Here is a 22138-nt window from a genome sequence, read left to right on the forward strand (position 1 = left end):
TTTCGCTAATAGCATACGTTTTATTAATATTTTACATTTATTATTCTGAGTTATACTGTATCATTATATTACAATAGGTTTTAGATTCTACTCACATAGGCAACAAAAACACCTGTCTAAGTGTATTAGCATTTAAATCTACACAGCGTGAATCATAGTTATGAATACATTCAATGTGGGAGAATTACCCTCGCCTACAGAAGTCAGCATGCTGATCAACACATCACACAAAGCCATAGAGTCTACACTACCCTTCACAATAACTGTCCTGAGCCTATGCTGCTGCCTGCTTTACAGTACCTGAGGGACTATTAGCATTCAATACACTGGAAAAGTAAATGGCTTTGATAATTCTTACCTTCAGGGAAGGTGGAATGGTAAACCACAGGGCTCCAGGGACTCGACAACTGGTCCACATGCAACCGTACAGCAAATTCATACTTTGTATTCGCTTCAAGGTCCTGAACTAAAATATGAGGTTCTGTCCTGCAGAGATGCATAAAATACAATACAGAGCACTGTCATTGCATGGCATGGAAGGAAATATATTGTCAGGCTCAACTTGGATTGAAAAAATGAATACACATTTCAAATGATAATATTACCAGTACTGTCCACAAATGATTATTCAGTACTACTACATAGGGGCACATTTAAAGCATTTGTTACGCCGACACTTCATATTCCTGATATATGTCTGCTGTATGTGTATGAGAAAGTATCTCATACACATACAGTATACACATAAAAGTATCTCTTTGTATTGCTTCCTTTATGTTAAATCTCTGGTATTCCTGCTCTACCCATTGCTTTCCTAATAAAAACTGACCACACTAAGCAGAAGAGCACATCGTTGTCAGTTCTCTAGCTATGCTGCTAACTCAGTGTGCTCTCCTCCAATGATCAGACTTTCACTGGGAAGCTCAGTGTGCTGCTGCTTCTCCTTCCCCAGCTCTTATTCGGCTGAAAACAGAGGGAATGTGATCACTTATAAAAAAAGGGGAAAAATGTATTCCTCTCTCTCAACTGTCAAGTCCCAAGTCCACCATTTACAGGTTTGATGAACAAGCTAAAACATATTTATAAAAAATAATACTAATTATTTCAAAAACAGTGACGTAGGGTATGTAAATGACATCACTGACAATATGAATCTGACTGCCTTTTAAACATTCCAAGTGGAAATAATAAATGCTAAGGTAGGCCATAGATGATACAATTTTCTTTCCTTCCACCATGAGTGGGAGGTATAAAAAAAAAAAAGCGCTTGATTCCCCCATCAACACAGTCAATGTTGATGGGAGAATGCCTCCTACTGCGCTATTGTATGCTCCCAGCAGGGGGCGCAGGGAGCATTCCCGGCCGGCAGAATACAATGGTTACTGCTAGCGGCTATAACAACTGGCAGTAACTGTATGTACCGTAGTTTTTTATATTTAAATCATCATCAGAATTCATGTTGAGTAAAAATGATAAGCGCACTGCAAACAATGGTTAAAATGCAGTTAAACACAAATACAAAAAGTTTTAATCATTTTCTTTTTGTGGACATTTTGTCGTTTGATTTCACCTGGTGATCTGGCTAGTAAGTGTTATTTTTTCAACTTCCTTTAACAGACTAAAGCCCCGTACACACGCATCTAAAATTGGCAGGGAATTTTCGGCCAACATCCGATCTGCCGATTTTCGGCTTGTTAGTATGATGCTTCCGACAACCAACTCCGACTTTTCGGCCGAAAAAAAATCTGGTGTGCAGACTATAAAATTTTTGTTGGCCGTCAACATAACGGCTGATTTTCGTGCAGTCAGTACAGATTTCGACAGGGAAAAATCTGATGAGCAAGTCTGGGCATGCTCAGTGAAGAAAGAACACAAAGAAAGCAAACCAACACATGACATCACTTCTGAAGTAGAATTTTGTTGGACGAGAAAATTCATGTGCAGTCTAGGCACATTCCAACCAACAAAACACCACTCTGGACAAAAGACGGACGATCGGTCGGCCGATAATCGTTGCGTGTGTACGAGGCTTTACTGCCACTTTTGCTGGACTGTTTAGAAGGTTGGGATAAACCATTTAACACTGACAGGGGTGCTTACAGTGGTTAGAGTTTATTAACTTATGTACAACTTTTATCCCAGAAGGAAACAAAACAGTTCCTATAACTCCCTAAATAGTGTTATTTGGAGTTCAGCTTTAAATTTTCTTCAAGTCCATCTAAATCTGCAGCAGTATCTAACCCTACCCTCTCCTCAGATTGACAATGCTGCTGTCCAAAGGTGGCTCCTTTTCTCCTCCATGCAGAGTGGAGTCACCCTAAAGCCCCATACACACGATCAGATTATCGGACTAATTTTCTTTAGTTTTTGTGGCATGCTAGTTTGATGTGGAAAGTGAAGAGGTTATTTTCATATGAATTTTCCGTATATGACAGAATTCACCTCCAGAAGTGATGTCATGTGTTGGATTTTCTTGTATGTGTTCTGTCGTCTCTGAGCATGCCTAGTCTTGCTCTTAATTTTTTTTTTTCAGACGAAAACTGTACTAAATAAGCAAAAATTGGAAGTTGTGTTGACGTACGATAAAAATGATATAGCCTGCACATCCAGATTTTGTCATCCAAAAATTCGTAATCGGCTGTCGAAAGCACCATACTAACAATCAGAAAATCACCAGATCGTTCGTCGGACGAAATTTCCCTTCCGATTTTCGTATCGTGTGTACGGGCCTTAAGGCCTCATGTACACCGGACGTTAGAAAAACGCCAGTAGCATTAGCTGTAGAAAGCTGTAGCTATAGAAGTGTTGCAGCGTTTTTGCAGCAAAACTGTATTTCAACAAAAGCTTATGGCTTAAAAACGCTGAATAGCTGCATTTTTTAGCTTTTATCAGAGTTAGAGCGTTTTTACAGCTGAAAAACGCCTCTTAAATCCCACTAGTTCTGGGGTTTTTTTTCCAGCCAGAAAACGCCCCTGCCAAAAACTGCTAAAAGCCTATGTGTACATGGACACATAGGATAACGTGTTGGGGAGCTTACTGGCTGCAGAAAAGCCAAAAACTGCAGCTGTAAAAATGTCAATCAAAAAGGACAGATCCTGCACATGCTGATATACAACAAGTACAAAGAGGAGTACTTCACCAGCCCATGGCGCTGTCCATGTGTTCACCTCCTTTGTTTGTATGTTTTTTAGCTGAAATGTCCCGGTTGCTGCTGCTCCTCTCTCACTCCACTGGGGGGGGGGGGGGGGGGGGATCAAAACAATTCAAATCTGTAAAGAAAAGCGCGCGCAACCTCGGGCAATAACGCTTTAATAAAGGACAATAACACAGTACATTGGAATTGCACTCACACTTTTCCTTTAAGACAATCGCTTTACAGCATTCCAACAGGAGCTACTCGCTTTATTATATGTTTTTAAAAGTGGATAGCCCCTTGCTTCTCCCGTCCCAGCCAAGGTGGATAAGGATTATTGGTTACTGGCCCCTTTAAGAATATACAATCAAATAATTAGGGCCGATGGTATCCCAGGTATATAGGGAGGGGCGTTAGCAGGAAGCAAGGTGGGACCTGAGGAAGGAGGCTCCGCCTCCGAAACGCGTTGTCCGTAGCAACAGCAGAGGCAGTGCACCCGTGTCTTGAATCCCCCACCTCGCAGCTCCGTACAACTTGTGGCTCCGGCTTTGGCTGAGGCTCTCCTGAGGCGCCGTAGATCACGTCGGTATAGTGTGCAGGCGCACTAGAACCGGCATCCGGTGACCAGGCAACACAGGAAGTGAAGGAGAGCGGGGATACAGCGGCGGCAGCCGCGAATGAGGAGACCGCAGAGTCACCATCTGGAGGGACGGGAGGAGCGAGTAACTCCTGTTGGAATGCTGTAAAGCGATTGTCTTAAAGGAAAAGTGTGAGTGCAATTCCAATGTACTGTGTTATTGTCCTTTATTAAAGCGTTATTGCCCGAGGTTGCGTGCGCTTTTCTTTACAGATTTGAGCTGTAAAAATGTCCAGTGTGCATGAGACCTTAGACAGAAGCGTTACTGGCCAGATCACCAAGTGAAAATAAAGGAAAAAGACGTTTTTCCTGCACTGCACTCCAATGCACTGCCCTTGTTATCTGCATGCAGGTGCCAATGTATTGCTAACCCCCCCCCCCCCATTTGCGGGCACCAAATCATATGGCACTGTGGTACCATGTGTGGTTTGGTGCTGTGCACTTTTAAAAGTACTTTTTGCATGCTATGGTGCTTTTTGTAGCCCGTTCAAATAAGCCGGCTGTCAAAATGCACTGCACAGAAATGCACATGTTCCTGTGCAATCCCAGTGTGAACCAGCCCTAAAAAAAAAAAGGAAAACAAATGCAGCCAAGAAATTTAAGGATTGCTAAGCTACAATATTAGAGACAAATGGGTATGGAAGTGGGACTTTAAAGGTGCCAATAATTATGTAAGACGGAGAAAAATTTCATTTTTCATAAAATATACTTTAATCAAAAAATAATTACAAGGACAATACTTTTAAAATATATAAAAGCACAAGAAGGCACTTGAATATGTCTGCTCTACATGTTTCACCATCTTCAAAATGGCTTCTTCAGGAGTCTGATGAACATCTTTTCACAAGTGAACATTCATATGTAGGATTTGATAGAACAAATGTCACTGGACATTTGGGGAGAGATGAAGGAGCGCACAACACGAGACTTCACTATTTGGTGATTCTGGAGGTGTTTCTCCCCTGGGATACCCATTTCCATCTACCTAAACCCTAGAGTTTGACCTAAAACTGATATCAGCAATAAGGATTCCTGATTAAAAGTCTCGATATTCCTATATTTCAAAAACTCATCTTTACCTTATCCTTGGTGCATATTACATATCCGATTTGTTCTATCAAATCCTACATATGAATGTTCACTTGTGAAAAGATGTTCGTCAGACTCCTGAAGAAGCCATTTTGAAGATGGTGAAACATGTAGAGCAGACATATTCAAGTGCCTTCTTGTGCTTTAATATATTTTAAAAGTATTGTCCTTGTAATAATTTTTTGATTAAAGTATATTTTATGAAAAATGACATTTTTCTCTGTCTTACATAATTATTGGCACCTTTAAAGTCCCACTTCCATACCCATTTGTCTTTACTTCTATATAGGGATGTGGTGCACTAATTAATATTTAATCTCTAGCAATATACCCTTTTCAAAAAGCTACAATATTAGTTTAACCTGTTGCCGACCGCCTGCCGCAGATATACTGACTGGTTCGGCTGCATTAGGAAGCGGGGAAGCTGATCCACCGGGCACCCACGAGAGTACCCCACTGGGAGAGAAGGACAGTGTGCTGTTGTAAACACAGCAGACCGTTGTTCTCTCTGGAATGAACACAGAGTGCCTGTGTTCCTCCTGTTTAGAATCACACGTCTCTGTGTTCATTCCACAAGTCCCTCCCCCATACAGTTAGAAAACACCCCCTAGGCTCACACTTAACCCTTTGAGCACTCCTGGGTTAACCCCTTCCCTGCCAGTGTCAGTATTACAATAACAGGGCATATTTTTAGCACTGATTACTGTAGTAATGTCACTGGTCCCCCCAAAAGTGTAAAAAATGTCAGCTAGGGGTCCGATCTGTCCGCTGCAATTTCGCAGCCCCGCTAAAAATCGCTGATTGTTGCCATTACTAGTAAAAAAAATAAAAATGACATACATCCCTAGTTTGTAGACATGATAACTTTTTCTCGAACCAATCAAAATACGCTTATTGGGATTTTTGTTTACCAAAAATATGTAGCAAAATACAAATTGGCCTAAAATGATGAAAAAATTAGATTTTTAAATTTTTTTGGGGAATGTTATATAGCAGAAAGTAAAAAATATTTTTTCTTTTTTTTTTTTCGAATTGTCGCTCTTTTTTTAAAGTGCAAAAAATAAAAATTGCACAGTAGATCAAATACCACCAAAAGAAAGCTCTATTTGTGAGAAAAAAAGGACATCAATTTTATTTGTTCACGACCACGCAATTGTCAGTTAAAAAACCGCAGTGCCGAATCGCAAAAAATGGCCTGGTCATTAGGGGGCAAATCCTTCTGGTCAAGAAGTGGTTAATACTGCTTTTATTGCTTTTAACGTTTATTCTAATGCTTTTGCAAGGTTATTTCTAATTGTGATCAAACAAAATTGCTAATTATATTTTCTGTAGAAGCAGCGCCTATAGAAGCAACTTCTGCTACCCCCCAATTAAACCAGCGGTGAAATCTTCCTGCTATAGCTCATTGCTCCGGTGACCTTCCTCTTAATGAGTTTCTTCAAAGGTGAAAATGTCCATGAATTTTTCTTCAGAGATAAAACGTTGCATTAGACGGTACGTACGTTTGGAGGTAGAGTACTAAAGATGCATTCTGTAGTCCGACGGGATTACAACGCACGGTGTAGTTGACGGATTGGCCAGAGGAGAATGCTGGTCGTCCCCAATAAAGGTAGATAGAGGATGAGCTATTGGCTTTTGCATACAGGTGATGAGGTGGTGGAGGAGGAGGAACGATGCGATCTGGGACAGCTGTATTAAAGGAAAAAAGAACAATTATACTTTTTTCAATTACTGAAGCTCCTACAGTCCTTAAATGTGTTGGTACATTTTATTATCCCTATGCCAAAAAACAGAGTATACCAGTAATTCTTTACAATTTTATAGGTTTAAAGTGGTTGTAAACCTTAGACATTAAATACGAACAAAGAATATCCATCTATAGTGTGTCTCATTCCAGAATGCCAAGTGTCATTTCTGTCTGCTGCCTTGTTCCTAACCTATCAGCATGAGTCACTTCTGACAAGTTTTCCTGACACCAAGAAAAAAAAGGTGACAGGGCAGGAACCTCCAGCACACAGCCAGTGATTGACAGCTTCAGCTCTGTTTCTGTGTGTTGTATGAAGGGGGGTTGTGTCTCTTTGCTCCAATCAGCTCTCAAGAGCTTTCCCCACTGAGCTATGCACTGTGCAATTTCAGCCCCCTGTTTTCTGACAGCTCAAAGAAGCTTTATCAATTCTGGACTTTGCGGCTGTAGAGAAGGTAAGACTGCAGATAAACAGGTACAACCTATATAGTGGGACTTGTTTAATCTCTGTGTATCACCTGAGGCCAGTCACTGCACTGGGTATATGTAAGGATTCACAACCACTTTAAAGCGGTGTTCGCCCTATCTCCAAAAATTAAAAGTCAGCAGCTACACATACTGTAGCTGCTGACTTTTAATATTAGCACACTTACTTGTCTTGGAGTCCAGCAATGTTGGCAACGCAGTTGATGTTTCCATCGGCTGTCGGATGCTGCTGCCGCCATTGCCGGTAAGAAAACCCAGTAGTGGAGCCTTGCAGCCTCAGGCTGGGTCCCTACTGCGCATGCGCAAAGCCCGCTGCTATCTCTTACTGGCCCAGAAGCCGAGGAAGTAGGAGGGAGGAGGAGGGGGCCGAACTTCTGATGTACCTCGCTGTGGCAAGGTCCGACGGAAGTGGGGACAGGGTACCTGTCAAAAACAGATGCCCGCTCCCCCGTCTCCCCCGAAAGGTGCCAAATGTGGCGTCGGAGGGGGGGGGGGGTCAGACAGATAAGTGGAAGTTCCACTTTTGAGTGGGACTCCGCTTTAACATTAACTTATTGCTATATCAAAGAGTACCTGTTCAAATTTCTAAGAAGACATATCGAACTAACAGATAATATATATGCTTTTGGATAAATTAACAAACCGATAAATTAATTATTTAACCCTGTACAAGGTTGTCAGCATTTTTGTTTTTACTCCCCCATTCCTGTGCTGTTGCCTATCACTTAAAATAAAGACGGCAATACTGATAGTCGGCAATCTGTTAGGGTAGCCGATATCAATGCCGGAAATTATCCCTGGATACAATAATACAACTCCTGCAGTTCTTTTCTTCTTTGACTTTGACTGACAAGCACAAGTCCTCTATGTGGGTGAGGTCAAAGCTCCTCATCAGATCAAGCCCCTTATTTTGTAATAAACAAAATGCAGCAGATTATTCAGAATGAGAACAATGCATAGTGGATAGGACACAGTGAATTGTTCCTTATAGGAAGTAGGGAGACATTAGTCACACAAAGTAATGACATGCTACAAAAGGGGGACCGCATGGAACAGACTGCACACAGCATCATGGGATTTGTATCCTGGATGGGACACATATGTTATTCCCATCTCCTTTACAGGCTGCTATCATTGGGGTGCGGGAGCTGTGGAATGGCTTATAAACATATGGACTGCTATTGCCACTAGCTCAGACTGGACTATAAGCTAAAAAGCTCATTCAGTTTTTAACATTAAAATAAAAATAAAGACAAACTTTTTTTAGATTTGGATATAATCAGCGTCAGGTCTTTATTGCAGTCTATGTCCCCATTAGGGAGATTAATGCTGGCCATACACTATACGAAAAATCGGCCGAAATTCGGTCATTTGGACTGTTCTGTCGTTTTTCGGCCAGTTAATGGGCATGAATCGGTAATCAGTTGGGATGTTTTTAGCCGAAAAAACGAAGGACAAGTTTGGAAATTTTCTGCCGAACGAACGATAAATTGAAAGGTTAATGAGTTTCTCGTCCGAACTGTTTGCACTAGGTATATGTGATAAAATGAACCAAAAACCGGATTCATTTATGTCTATTGAACGATTGATCGGTCATTACATGATGGCACGATCGTCTGCTCTCATGGCCCAGTGTTCGTTTTTTGAAAATTAGTTTGAACAATTTTTCGTATACATAGTGTGTGGCCAGCATTACCCTCTCTAATTGGCTTGATTGTCAAAATACCAGGGAATAAAAGTAAGGGTAAATGGAAAATCTTCCAATATGGACAGTGGTTCCTGGGACAATTGTCTAAGAGGGGATTTCCTTAAATTAGAAGGATATCTTTGCATTTCCTGCTAAGCTTACAGGACAGGAAGTGAAGGGAAGTCTGCCTAGGAAGACACAGTTGGTGAAAAACCCTGATAGTGGTTTTTACCCTTGGTAAAATGCATAGAATGCATTAAGTTAAAAAAGACCTTCTGTCTTTAGAACCCCTTTAAAGTGACTGTAAAGGTTTTTTTTTTTAACCACTTCAAGACAGAGCAGTTAGACCCCCTTCCTGCCCAGGCGAATTTCCACCTTTTAGCGCTGTTGCATTTTGAATGACAATTGCGCGGTCATGCAACACTGTACCTAAACCAAATTTATGTCATTTATTTCCCACAAATAGAGCTTTCTTTTGGTGGTATTTGATCACCGCTAAACAAATAAAAAAAGACAGAAAAGTTTGAAAAAAACTTTTTGTTTATGTTATACAATTTTGTAAATAAATAAGTTTTTTCCTGCACTGATGAGCACTGATGAGACTGCACTGACAGGCACTGATGAGGAGGCACTGATGGGATGGCACTGATGGGGTGGCACTGATGGGTGGCACTGCTAGGCGGCACTGATAGGCGGCAATGATAGGTAGCACTGATATGCAGTATTGGTGGGCAATGATAGGCGGCACTGCTGGGCACTGATAGGCGGCATTGATGGGCACTGATAGGTGGCACTGATGGGCACTGATAGGCGGCACTGGTGGGCACTGATAGGTGGCACTGATTGGTGGCACTGACGGGCGGCACTGATGGGCACTAATAGGCGGCACTGGTGGGCAATAATGGGTACTGGTGGGCGGCACTGATAGATGGCAATGATGGGCACTGGTGGGCAGCACTGATGGGGAGAGCACTGGCGGGTAGCATTGATGGGGAGGGCACTGGGGGGCTCCCTGAGCCCTGATTGCCATCCCTGGTGGCCATAGTGTGCATCCCTGGGGTCATGGGTGGGCATCCCTGGGGTCATGGGTGGGCATCCCTGGTGGTTCTAGTGGCACCCCCCCCGGAGGGTCGGCACAGGTAATCAATGATCTGATTACCAGTGCAGCCCCCCCCCGTCAGGAGAGCCACAGATCGGTGCTCCTTTACTCGTTTACACGTACTGAGGAAAGCCGATCAACGGCTCTTCCTGTTTACATGGTAAAGAGCCTACATCAGTCTTTACCGAGATCGGAGATGCGGGGAGTCAGACTGGGGGCGCGCAGAGCACATTATCCTGCCGCCGTCATATGACGTCCGGTCGGGATAATGCAACCACTTTCACCTCCTCTTCATTGGGTGCCTCCACGGAGAGCCGCTTTCCATGGGGGCACCCATGTGGGCGCACTCACGAGTCCCACTGCTGCATCCATTGACAAAGACAGCAGGACTCGACTCCGTCACCCATTCCCATGTCACTGGATTTGATTGACAGCAGCGGGAGCCAATGGCTCCTACTGCTAACAATCTATCCAATGAGGATCCAAGACAGCGGCTGGAGCAGCTGGGCTCGTGCTCGTCGCTGGAACGTCCGGGTTCAAGTAAGAATAATGGGGGGTCTGGGGGACAACTGCAACCAAGAAGGTTTTTCGCCTTAATGCATAGAATGCATTAAGGTGAAAAACCTTGAGACTTTACAACTCCTTTACCACTTGAGGACTCCCCACCGCACTTATACTGCAGCAGGATGGCCCTACAGCGCTGGATTACGTACATGTATGTGATTTTGTGGTTCCGGGTAGGGGGTTCACACACCACCCCGGCTGTGCTGCCATTCGCTACAGCACAAGCAAATCACAGGGTTCCGGTCAATGATATATGGCTGGAACCCGCTGATCGGCTGAGCGAATGACAGAAGAGAGCCCTGAGTTGGTAAACTGGGCTCTCTAGAGACAGCAGAGATGTGCGGTTTGCTTAGGGAAAACAGAGCACACAGTAACATTGTTAGGCACACTTGATTGCCCCTAAATGTTAACCCCTTCCCAGCCAACATCATTAGTACAATGACACTGTATATTATTAGCACTAATCACTGTATTAGTGTCAATGGTGATGTCAGTGTCAGATAGTCAGATTTCCTAAGTATCAGTTAGTGTCAGATTGCAAGCCGCACTATCACAGCCCCCCTATAAGTCATGGATCATTGCGGATTACTAGTATATATATATATATATATATATATATATATATACAGTGGGTACGGAAAGTATTCAGACCCCCTTAAATTTTTCACTCTTTGTTATATTGCAGCCATTTGCTAAAATCATTTAAGTTCATTATTCTTCCTCATGAATGTACACATAGCACCCCATACTGACAGAAAAACACAGAATTGTTGACATTGTTGCAGATTTATTAAAAAAGAAAAACTGAAATATCACATGGTCCTAAGTATTCAGACCCTTTGCTGTGACACTCATATATTTAACTCAGGTGCTTTCCATTTCTTCTGATCATCCTTGAGATGGTTCTACACCTTCATTTGAGTCCAGCTGTGTTTGATTATACTGATTGGACTTGATTAGGAAAGCCACACACCTTTCTATATAAGACCTTCCAGATCACAATGCATGTCAGAGCAAATGAGAATCATGAGGTCAAAGGAACTGCCTGAAGAGCTCAGAGACAGAATTGTGGCAAGGCACAGATCTGGCCAAGGTTACAAAAAGATTTCTGCTGCACTTAAGGTTCCTAAGAGCACAGTGGCCTCCATAATCCTCAAATGGAAGACGTTTGGGACGACCAGAACCCTTCCTAGGGCTGGCCGTCCGGCCAAACTGAGCTATCGGGGGAGAAGAGCCTTGGTGAGAGAGGTAAAGAAGAACCCAAAGATCACTGTGGCTGAGCTCCAGAGATGCAGTCAGGAGATCGGGAGAAAGTTGTAGAAAGTCAACCATCACTGCAGCCCTCCACCAGTCGGGGCTTTATGGCAGAGTGGCCCGACGGAAGCCTCTCCTCAGTGTAAGACATATGAAAGCCCGCATTGAGTTTGCTAAAAAACACCTGAAGGACTCCAAGATGGTGAGAAATAAGATTCTCTGGTCTGATGAGACCAAAATAGAACTTTTTGGCCTTAATTCTAAGCGGTATGTGTGGAAAAAACCAGGCACTGCTCATCACCTGTCCAATACAGTCCCAGCAGTGAAGCATGGTGGTGACAGCATCATGCTGTGGGGGTGTTTTTCAGCTGCAGGGACAGGACGACTGGTTGCAATCGAGGGAAAGATGAATGCGGCCAAGTACAGGGATATCCTGGACAAAAACCTTCTCCAGAGTGCTCTGGACCTCAGACTGGGCCGAAGGTTTACCTTCCAACAAGACAATGACCCTAAGCACACAGCTAAAATAACGAAGGAGTGGCTTCACAACAACTCCGTGACTGTTCTTGAATGGCCCAGCCAGAGCCCTGACTTAAACCCAATTGAGCATCTCTGGAGAGACCTAAAAATGGCTGTCCACCAACGTTTACCATCCAACCTGACAGAACTGGAGAGGATCTGCAAGGAGGAATGGCAGAGGATCCCCAAATCCAGGTGTGAAAGACTTGTTGCATCTTTCCCAAAAAGACTCCTGGCTGTATTAGATCAAAAGGGGGCTTCTACTAAATACTGAGCAAAGGGTCTGAATACTTAGGACCATGTGATATTTCAGTTTTTCTTTTTTAATAAATCTGCAACAATGTCAACAATTCTGTGTTTTTCTGTCAGTATGGGGTGCTATGTGTACATTCATGAGGAAGAAGAATGAACTTAAATTATTTTAGCAAATGGCTGCAATATAACAAAGAGTGAAAAATTTAAGGGGGTCTGAATACTTTCCGTACCCACTGTATATATAAAACACAAATTTCAGTATACTGTATATACACCATAGATTGTAGACGCTATAACTTTCACACAAACCAATTATATACTTATTGGGATTTTTTTTCTAAACCAAAGACATGTAGCAGAATACATTTTGGTATAAAATTCGTTTTTTTAAAAAAAAATTTTGTTGGATATGTTTTATAACAAAGTAAAAAATATTGTTTTTTTTTTTTTTTCAAAATTTTCTGTCTTTTTTCCTTTATAACGCAAAAAATAAATATACCAAGTGGAGATCAAATACCGCCAAAAGAAATCTCTATTTGTAAATACATTTCAGAGCTAAAAAGGAATAAATGGCCAGGTCCTAAAGAGGGTAAACCCTTCCGGAGCTGAGGCGGTTAAATTGCAACATGAATGATTAAATAAACATCAGGTAACAGGGGTATTTGAATAATTTTTCAGATCCAAGATATTTAATTGTTTTACTTACAGATACAAACAGGAGTGCTGACAGTCTGGTCAGCTTGATAGCCTTCATCCAAATTGTTATAGGCAAGTAACCTTACTTGATATTTTCTTCTGGGATCTAACAACAAGAGAACAAAAAGACAACTAAGTAAAATGTTTTTTTTTTTTTTAAATCAGATCACTTTTATTGACAACGTTAATAAATGATACAATAAGCATAGACAAGAGACATACAATGGTCATTGACGTATCCATCATGCATAATACAACTTTTGTAAAAATATAAGTGTCATTCTATATTTCCATTTAGATCAACTGTAATAGTATAAATGTATATGCCATATGCCATCCAGTAGTAAATAAAAATCAATATAAATTTATTCTACCACATTATTTTTGCATCTCTACATTTATCTTAACCTATATTTTCTATCTCTTGTCTTTGCTTTTTCCCTACCGCTTCATACTGTTCCTAGCTTATCCAAAGGCGTATATCGGAAGTGGTAAGATTCCCATTTTAAATTAAAGAGGAGTTCCACTCAAAAGTGGAACTTCCGCTCATTTGGTTCCTCCCCCCCCCCTCCGGTGCCACATTTGGCACCTTTCAGGGGGGAGGGGAGAACGGGTACCTGTTTTTGACAGGTACCCTTCCCACTTCCGGGAGACGGCGCCGTGCCGCTGTCCCTCGGAAGTTTGGCCCCCCTCCTTTTTCCCCTGCCCCAGAGCCAATCCAAATGTGCAGCGCTTTTCACTAATGAGCAGTAGGGACCGAGCTGTGAAGCCGCAAGGCTTCACTGCCGGGTTCCCTTACCGGCAATGTCATCGGCAGCACCCAACAGCCGATGGAAACATTGGCTGCGGTGCCGAAATCGCTGGACTCCAGGACAGGTAAGTGTCCTAATGTTAACAGTCATCAGCTACAGTATGTGTAGCTGCTGACTTTTAATTTTTGGAGGGGGAGGCTGGAACACCGCTTTAAGGAGACTCATCTTATTGTATATGTGATAACAAATAATCTTCATTTTTCCTTTAAAAGAAACAAAACCAAAACAAAACTAAAACGTGCTTTTAACCATACCTTATGCAATACAGTAAAGTATTAAAGGGCTAGTCCATACAGGAGTGATTATTTCAGTTCCGTTTGAGGTTTTGTGGGATAACCACTGATTTTTTCAAATCATTTTTCTGTACTCCAACAGCAAGAGCCTCCTCACATATTCTTTTTTTTTCTCCCATTAACCTTTAAGTTTTAGGTGTTCCTGCCTACCTTTCCATTCCTCCTTCAGCTGGAAGGCTGTGGCCATATTATAGACATTTTAGTAGGCCTGGGTCTGGCTAGTAAAGAAGACTTGCCAGTTGAAAACCCGTATTACAAGCCCCCAAAAATGGCATTAAAATATTTGTTTTTAATGGACTGACCCTTTAAATTTAAAGTTGAAGTAAACCCTCCTATTGACTTCAGCCAAGGAAGCTGCCATCTTGGCTTCTGTTTAATCTTCAACTGCCATGGTGCTGCACATGTGATCAGCTATGACACCAGCCATTGGATGGTTTGACACTTTGGTTGACAGCACAACCAATGGAAGTGTTACATGTGCCGGAAATGTAACTTTTTTGAAACAGTTAATTGGATGGGTTTAATGTACTTTGTACAAATCCACGCAAACTTTATAAAGATCCATCACAAAGGAAGACTGAAAACATCTTCATAATTTACCAGCAATACAGCCATTTCTGTCCATTTTAAACCAACATGAGCTATACCTTTTAATTCCACCTGCCAAGCTTTATATTTGTTATACCAGGGTTTTTTTTTTTTTAAAGAATATTGCACCATGATGTGGCAGAGCTCATACAAAACATGCACATCAGTCACAGTCTTACATCTCTGTTTTAAACAAATCCTCATATACGCACCTGGGCAAGTTTGACCAAAGACCTATTAACCACTTAACACCAAATCACATACACGTATCATTCTTTAAAGCCAGCGGCTGGCTTTTTTTTGTAAAAGCCATCCAAGCAGCTAATTAGCCTCTGGACTGCTTTTACAGGAGGCAGGAAGGGTCGTCCCCCCCCCCCCCCCCCAACACCCGCCGATGCCTCTCTGAGATCTCCTATCCCAGCAGTGAGCATGGATGAAAGTCGGTGAGTCTGTAGGCTTACCACAGAGATCATGGAGGATAGGAAAGGTCTCCAATGATGGTATAGGAAATAGTAAGAGACATCACTTTCGGTTTCCTAGATTTAAATGGAGCCATTTTGAAGTCGGTAAAGCATCTGAACACACCAATGTGATCAGATGCGTTTAGGGCAGAGGAGACATCTGAGGTCTAATAGACCCCAGATCTCTCCATTAAGGGTACCTGTCACTGCCTATTGCTGTCATAAGGGATGTTTACATTCCTTGTAACAGCAATAAAAGTAATATTTTTTTTTAAAGAAAGAGTATAAAAATAAAATATATAGTAATAAAAAAAAAAAAAAATTAAAGCGCCCCTGCCCCCTTCCCTCATGCTTGCGCACAAAGGCAAACGCACACGTTGGTCTTGCACACATAAGTAAACAGCGATCGCACCACACATGAGGTATTGCCACGAGAGTCAGAATGAGAGCAATAATTCTAGCACCAGACCTCCTCTCTAACTCTAAACTGGTAGTCTGTAAAGCCCTTAAAGCATTGCCTATGGCGATGTAGTTTGTTGCCATTCCAGTAGAGTGTGGAATTTTAAAGTATGACATATCAGGTATTTATTTACTCAGCGTAACACCATCTTTTATATTTTAGCACAAATTGGTTATTATATTGGGTTTGTGTGCATTTAAATTCATTAAAGTGTATTTATTCCAAAAAATCTGTGTTTGAAAAACTGCTACTCAAATACCATGTGGCATAAAAAAAAATTGCAAAACCCACCATTTTATTCTCTAGGGTCTAAAATATAATGTTTGTGGGTTCTAAGTAATTTTCTAGCAAAAAAATACTGATTTGTACTTTGTAAACTAAAAGGCCTGGTCTTCAAGTGGTTAACCTAGATTTTTGTTAGTGGACTGTGGAGAAGAATGGAGCATCTAGAGAAAACATGTAGAATCACCAAGGTGATCATATGCCTTGAAAGGGGACCAAAGATCCCAGTACTGTCAGCAAAGAGTGATAACTACTTGGCTACTATGCTGCCTGAACAGTTCTTGTTTCCTCAAATCAATGCAACACATTCTGTAACTGTACCTTAGTCACTTATGGCGCTTTTCCACTGCATGGAACCGTACCGGTTCGGCACGCTTTTGTGCTTTTCCACTGCGGTACCGCATGGTATAGGGTCGGAACGGTTCGGTACGGTACGGTATAGGTTTGCTTTTCCACTGCATGGAACCGAACGGTACGGTACGGTACGGCTCTGAAAAAACAGTACCTACTCGATTGTGGTTCCAACAGGTACCAAACTGGTACCATATCCCACAATCCTTTGCATGCAGTCACTACTAGCCACTGATTGGTCAGAGAATCCCACCCACCCCGTTGTTATCCCACCCACTTAACTTTAGTACTACTTTAGTGGAAAAGCAAACCTATACCGTACCGTACCGAACCGTTCCGACACTATACCATGCGGTACCACAGTGGAAAAGCAAACCGGGCCAAGCAGGGCCGAGTAGAGCCGAGCCGGTACTAGCCGGTACTTGCAGTGGAAAAGTGCCATTAGACCTAGTGACTAGCATTTTGTGTATTCTATATACTGTATACTCATGTTTTGTTTTTGTGCCCTTTCAGAACTTGCAGAAAAACTGACGCCTATGTACCATAGTGTGGACGAAGCCATACAGCCAAGGAAGCTGCTGTTTAATCTGCAACTGCCTTGGTGCTGCACATGTGATCAGTTATGAATGACACCAGCCATTTGATGGTTTTACAGTTTGGTAGAGGACACAAGTAAATAGGTTAAGTTCTGCTTTATAAGCTATGATTCAGAGAGGCTGTCCTTCAAGATACCGTTCACAAATTCGAGAAGCTATGGAACCCCTGGATAACCCGTTTCCTACCCCCTGGCCTGGATATTACCCTGCTGTGACCTACCTATTAACCGCCGTTTTCCCACTGAGTCAGTCATCATGTCAGTCCATCCACTAAGGCGGACCCCTTCCCTGTATTAAGCCCATATTGCGCTCCTACTCCCCCCCCTTTCTTATCTGACCCCCCCGTTTTTTGCTACCCCCAATATGCCTCCCCTTCTCCCACAATTAACAGTCGTCTCCCAGATCTCTTTTGCTCTTTGGTATTGTCCCCAGTTGGGGTGCCAAACAGCCACTGCATTTACCTTTTATGTCGTGAGTGGGAGATGACGACTACGCTCCCACCCCTCATGCATGTTATACCCCAGTTGCATTTTGTTGTTTGTTACTTTTTGTCTCTTTACCCCAATACTTTGCTTATGTTGTACAATATTGTATATTCCATGTCTACGGTATCTACTGTTTCAAAATACGTCTTGTACTGCACTTTGTACCATTGTTTTATACTCTTTGTTATCTTTCAATAAAAAATTTGAAGTTCTGCTTTATAATTTAATGCTGTTCAGGGGCTCTGGGCTTCAGCAATATGGCAGCAAGAAGAACAAGGAGCATTGCTGGAGGCAATTTACAGCACACACTAATTTTGGTAGCATAATCATTCTCGTGGAATATATGTTCCTTACTAAAGAACATTATTTTGTACCAAGTTGGTATGAGTCAAGTTCCACTTTAAGTTCTACTGGCCAGCAGCGAGATGCGATGTAATGGATTGCATTATACAGCACTGCTCTAAAAGGGCTGAATGCCATACTATTTTCAACACAAATCACTGCAGCACACTGGTATTAACTGGCATGATAGGAAACAAGGCTTTGAGCATTGTCTTGTTTTGGGACTGCCCTGGGCAAGGCTACTCAGCACATTCCAATGCACCTGGTATGAACAGACCATCATTCTTGTTTATGATCCAGAGTTGTTAGTACCCAAAAATGGTTATGAAGAAGCTTTTGCCATTCAGCTTCCTAGTGTTTCGACAATGAGTGCTTAGCTCATGTGAGACAGTTGAAAATGACATGACAAAACGCTGCAAAGAAAAGGTGGTAGCTCCAGCAGAGATGCAAGAGGGAGATCTGCAACCTGTAAATACCAAGTCTTCCCATGAAAACTTAGATTGGAGTCCATCTGCTCAGTTCTGAGGTCTACATCATGTTACAAGGCAGTGCATTTTGACACTCTGTCAAGGAGTTGCGAAAGTAATTCCTTGCTTATGAGTTCCAGCTGAGTGAGCCATCATTACCAGAGGTTTAGTTATGGTATCGCTCAGATGAAGAAATATCAAAAGTCGTACTTATCCAAAGCCCCCTGCGTATACATCTTTGATAGAAAGCTGTAAACGGTTCACTGCTTGGTTTTCTGGACTTTGCATTCAACAAGCAGCTCACTTCATAAGAGGGTGACAGCTGAAGGTAATTGGACAGAATACCAAATGCCACATTTAAAAAAAAATAATATTCCCTCGGGTGAATAATAGCCGCTCAGAGCTGGACACAAAATGACAGCTATGATTAATATTACCAACAAAGGAACTCAAAGTGCCTCATTATCCTTTAAAGTATTAATTGGCTATCAACCAGCCTTAAAACACATCACATATATGCCAAAATGCAATGCATTAAATATTCCAATCATTATTAGTTAATTAGCAAACATGTTGTAAAGCGCTGTGCAAACTGCGCGCTAAATAAATCCTCTATAATAATAAGAATAAAAAATAAACAAGTCAATTGAATGCTTGCAAGTCAAAGACACTCCTTTCAGGGCCAGAGAACATGGCCTGAATTTAGCAATCCCAGGCATAGCACTTCCAAGTGAACTTTCCATAGTGTGGGGGAGATTTTCTAAAACTGGTGCAAAAGCAGAATCTGGTGCAGCTGTGCATGGTAGCCAACCAGATTCTAACTTCAGCTTGTTTAATTCGGCTTTGACAAAAATGCCTCGTTCACATTGGTCCATTTTGAAATGTGGTTTGACATGTCAAATCAGAAGCCAACTGCCGGCTATAGCACCGTCCAATTTGGTGCGACGCTGACTTTGCGGCGCCACACCGATTCCCAAAAGTAGTCTCTGCACTACTTTGGGTGACTTCAGGAGGTGATTATGAAATACATCAGTGCATGAACCTGCAGAGATGTCTGTGAAATCGCCCCCGAAGTTGGACTGAAAATGCTGGTTAGAAATCGTGCGAGTTCAGCTGAACTCGCACAATTTGAGACCGGCCTCAGTGTGAACCTAGGCTCAATCCAGGAAGCTGGTTGGTTTCTACAGAGAGCTGCACCAGATCTGCAAGTCATCCATTCATCTGTCTAAACCAGTGTTTCTCAACCTTTTTTCAGTCAAGGCACTCTTTAAAATCATAGACAGTCTTGAGGCACCCCATTCTAAAATGTAAAAACTATTCTAATAGTTTTACATAATACATCAACATCCACACACGTAGGACACCCAATGTTAGAGGTGATTTATTCTTCCAAATCCAATACAGTTTTGCACACTGGTACTGACTAGTATTCCAATGTTTCTCTTCTCCCTCATCACTTAGCTAATGTGACCCCAAAACACAGTCTTGAGGCACCCCATTCTAAAATGTAAAAACTATTCTAATAGTTTTACATAATACATCAACATCCACACACATAGGACACCCAACATTAGAGGTGATTTATTCTTCCAAATCCAATACACTTTTGCACACTGATACTGACTAGTATTCCAATGTTTCTCTTCTCCCTCATCACTCAGCTAATGTGACCCCAGAACACAGTCTCGAGGCACCCCATTCTAAAATGTAAAAACTATTCTAATAGTTTTACATAACACATCAACATCCACACACGTAGGACACCCAGCATTAGAGGTGATTTACTCTTCCAAATCCAATACACTTTTTCACACTGGTACTGACTAGTAATTCCAATGTTTCTCTTCTCCCTCATCACTCAGCTAATGTGACCCCAGTGCTGACAGAGAGGGGCAGGGGAGGGTCATTGGTTGTTAGGACGCCGGCGGCTAGAAAGTCAAATGGTGCACCATGAAAACCTGTAGCTTTGTGTAACTAAAGGGCAGGATTCATCCATCTGCTGGCTTGTATACAATTTTGGGGCAATTTTTATGCATTTTGTCAAGGCACCCCTAAAGAAACCTCTAAGCACCCCAGAGAGCCTGGGCACCATGATTGAAAAATGCTGGCCTAAAATTTTGGGGAAAAAAACATATTCTGCATTTGATGCATATTATCTATGAGTGTGAGGATTTTATAAATACCTCTGCATTTATTAATTTTCACAGTGAATTACAGAATAAAATTGATAAATGTAATATGTGTAAAACTTCAATAAAATATTTTTTGCAAGAAAAAAAAAAGCCAAACATGTACTAATAGATACAAAGCTACTTTTCCTGTACAGTTTGCATGAATCAGCACCACTGAGAGACAGATGCACACGAGCAGATACTTTCATGTATGGCTCAAAGCCTTCCTGTTCTGCATCTTCTATCCAAACCAATTATACACGGCAAAGAACGTGACATAAATATCAGGATTCCCTGAAAAATCCTAAATCTCCCCCTATGGGGATCATAGACGAGAGCTGAACCCATGTACGTCAATGGTACAGATTACCTCCCTATACTTCAAGAACTAGTTATTTAGTTGGTATTCTAGCAAGGACTATCAGAAAAGAACAGAAGGAAGGCAGCCTGTATCCTAAACTGCCTCGGGCAAGTTCCTTCCACCAGATGTCACTGCTCACTTCTGAATACAAAACAAGGAATCCTATGTATTCACCCACCATGGGATGTTTTTGATAACAACTTGAGTACAGATAGTGTCAATAATTAATAACACTACAAAGGCACTTAACCTTGCCGAGGAGGTAGTTAATCCAGTTAATGGGTGTCAATAAATCTTTCCTATTAAGCTGACAAATGTTACTTGGTAAAACTATTAATAAGATGATGCCATTAATGTATTTTGAGCAAATCCAGATCATAGGCTCCTTTATCAGGACTATACACCAAACAGACGTTATAGCCCTATAGCTTGCCCACCGCTTCAGCTTTGGAAAAACACGGGATGCCCTATCGGTCTGGATCACTTCAACCTTTGATTGGACCGGAATAATCATTTTTCATTCACAAAGCATTGAGCTGTATCTGTAGATGTATACACTTTATATAGCTTCATCGCCTTTAAAAACCTAGAGTGCCTTGGGATAAATGAGAGCAGATTCACAAATAGTTATATATTCAATACATAATTCATATTTTTCTTTACAGCCTTCCATGTTTCTTGGGAAAAGAGCACACTTTTTTTTTTTTTTTCAATTTTTTACAGGACAATCTATAGCTAGATACATTTCCAAGCAGCCAGATCTTACACTAGAAGCTCTTGTTTTAGTACATAAAGAATACAAATACGATAAATACGGCGATGAAGTGGATTGCTAATTAATCATCCTTCAACTGCGTCTCTTCACCGTGTAATGTAAGCTGAGCTATGAACACATAGCTATTACATTGCCTGGAGCTTAGAAAGAATTGAGCATGTTATAGAGTGTTGCTTACAGCTGTTAACACAAATGAAAACGGGGTCACTGATCTTGCTCGTGATATTCTGCTAATGTTTAGAAGCGAATAAAATAATGCAATACGCTATTTGCATTAAAAATCAAGCCATTCAGATCTAAATATTGACATTTTATTTATTACCTGAGTGAGGGTTGAACCAACCCAATATTTCCAAAAAGGCTTTCCTGACGCTTATTAAAATAAATGACTGGACAATAATTTAAAATGTTATAGCACTTCTTTTTTTAAAAGAAAAAAAAATGATAACACAAATGCACCGAGGCACTAAGATGAAAAAAAAAATCTAATCTCTCCAGTGAAAAAGAAGTTGAAGAGTTGAATTGAGGTGT

The 22138-nt window shown here is 41.6% G+C and overlaps 1 protein-coding gene across 1 annotated transcript in view; it reads right to left on the minus strand.

Annotated features, from left to right (window-relative positions):
* PRTG (protogenin) overlaps positions 1-22138 on the minus strand; it is a 190024-nt gene that overhangs the window by 21182 nt on the left and 146704 nt on the right. Inside the window, exons 12-14 of the mRNA XM_082255973.1 lie at positions 13174-13269; positions 6362-6548; positions 359-486 (exon numbers count right to left, since the gene is read on the minus strand). Of these exons, the coding sequence (XP_082112099.1) occupies positions 359-486; positions 6362-6548; positions 13174-13269 (411 nt within the window). The remainder of the gene's footprint in view (positions 1-358; positions 487-6361; positions 6549-13173; positions 13270-22138) is intronic.

This window comes from Pelophylax lessonae, assembly GCF_965119305.1.
Source record: "Pelophylax lessonae genome assembly, chromosome: 4".
Lineage (NCBI taxonomy): Eukaryota > Metazoa > Chordata > Amphibia > Anura > Ranidae > Pelophylax > Pelophylax lessonae.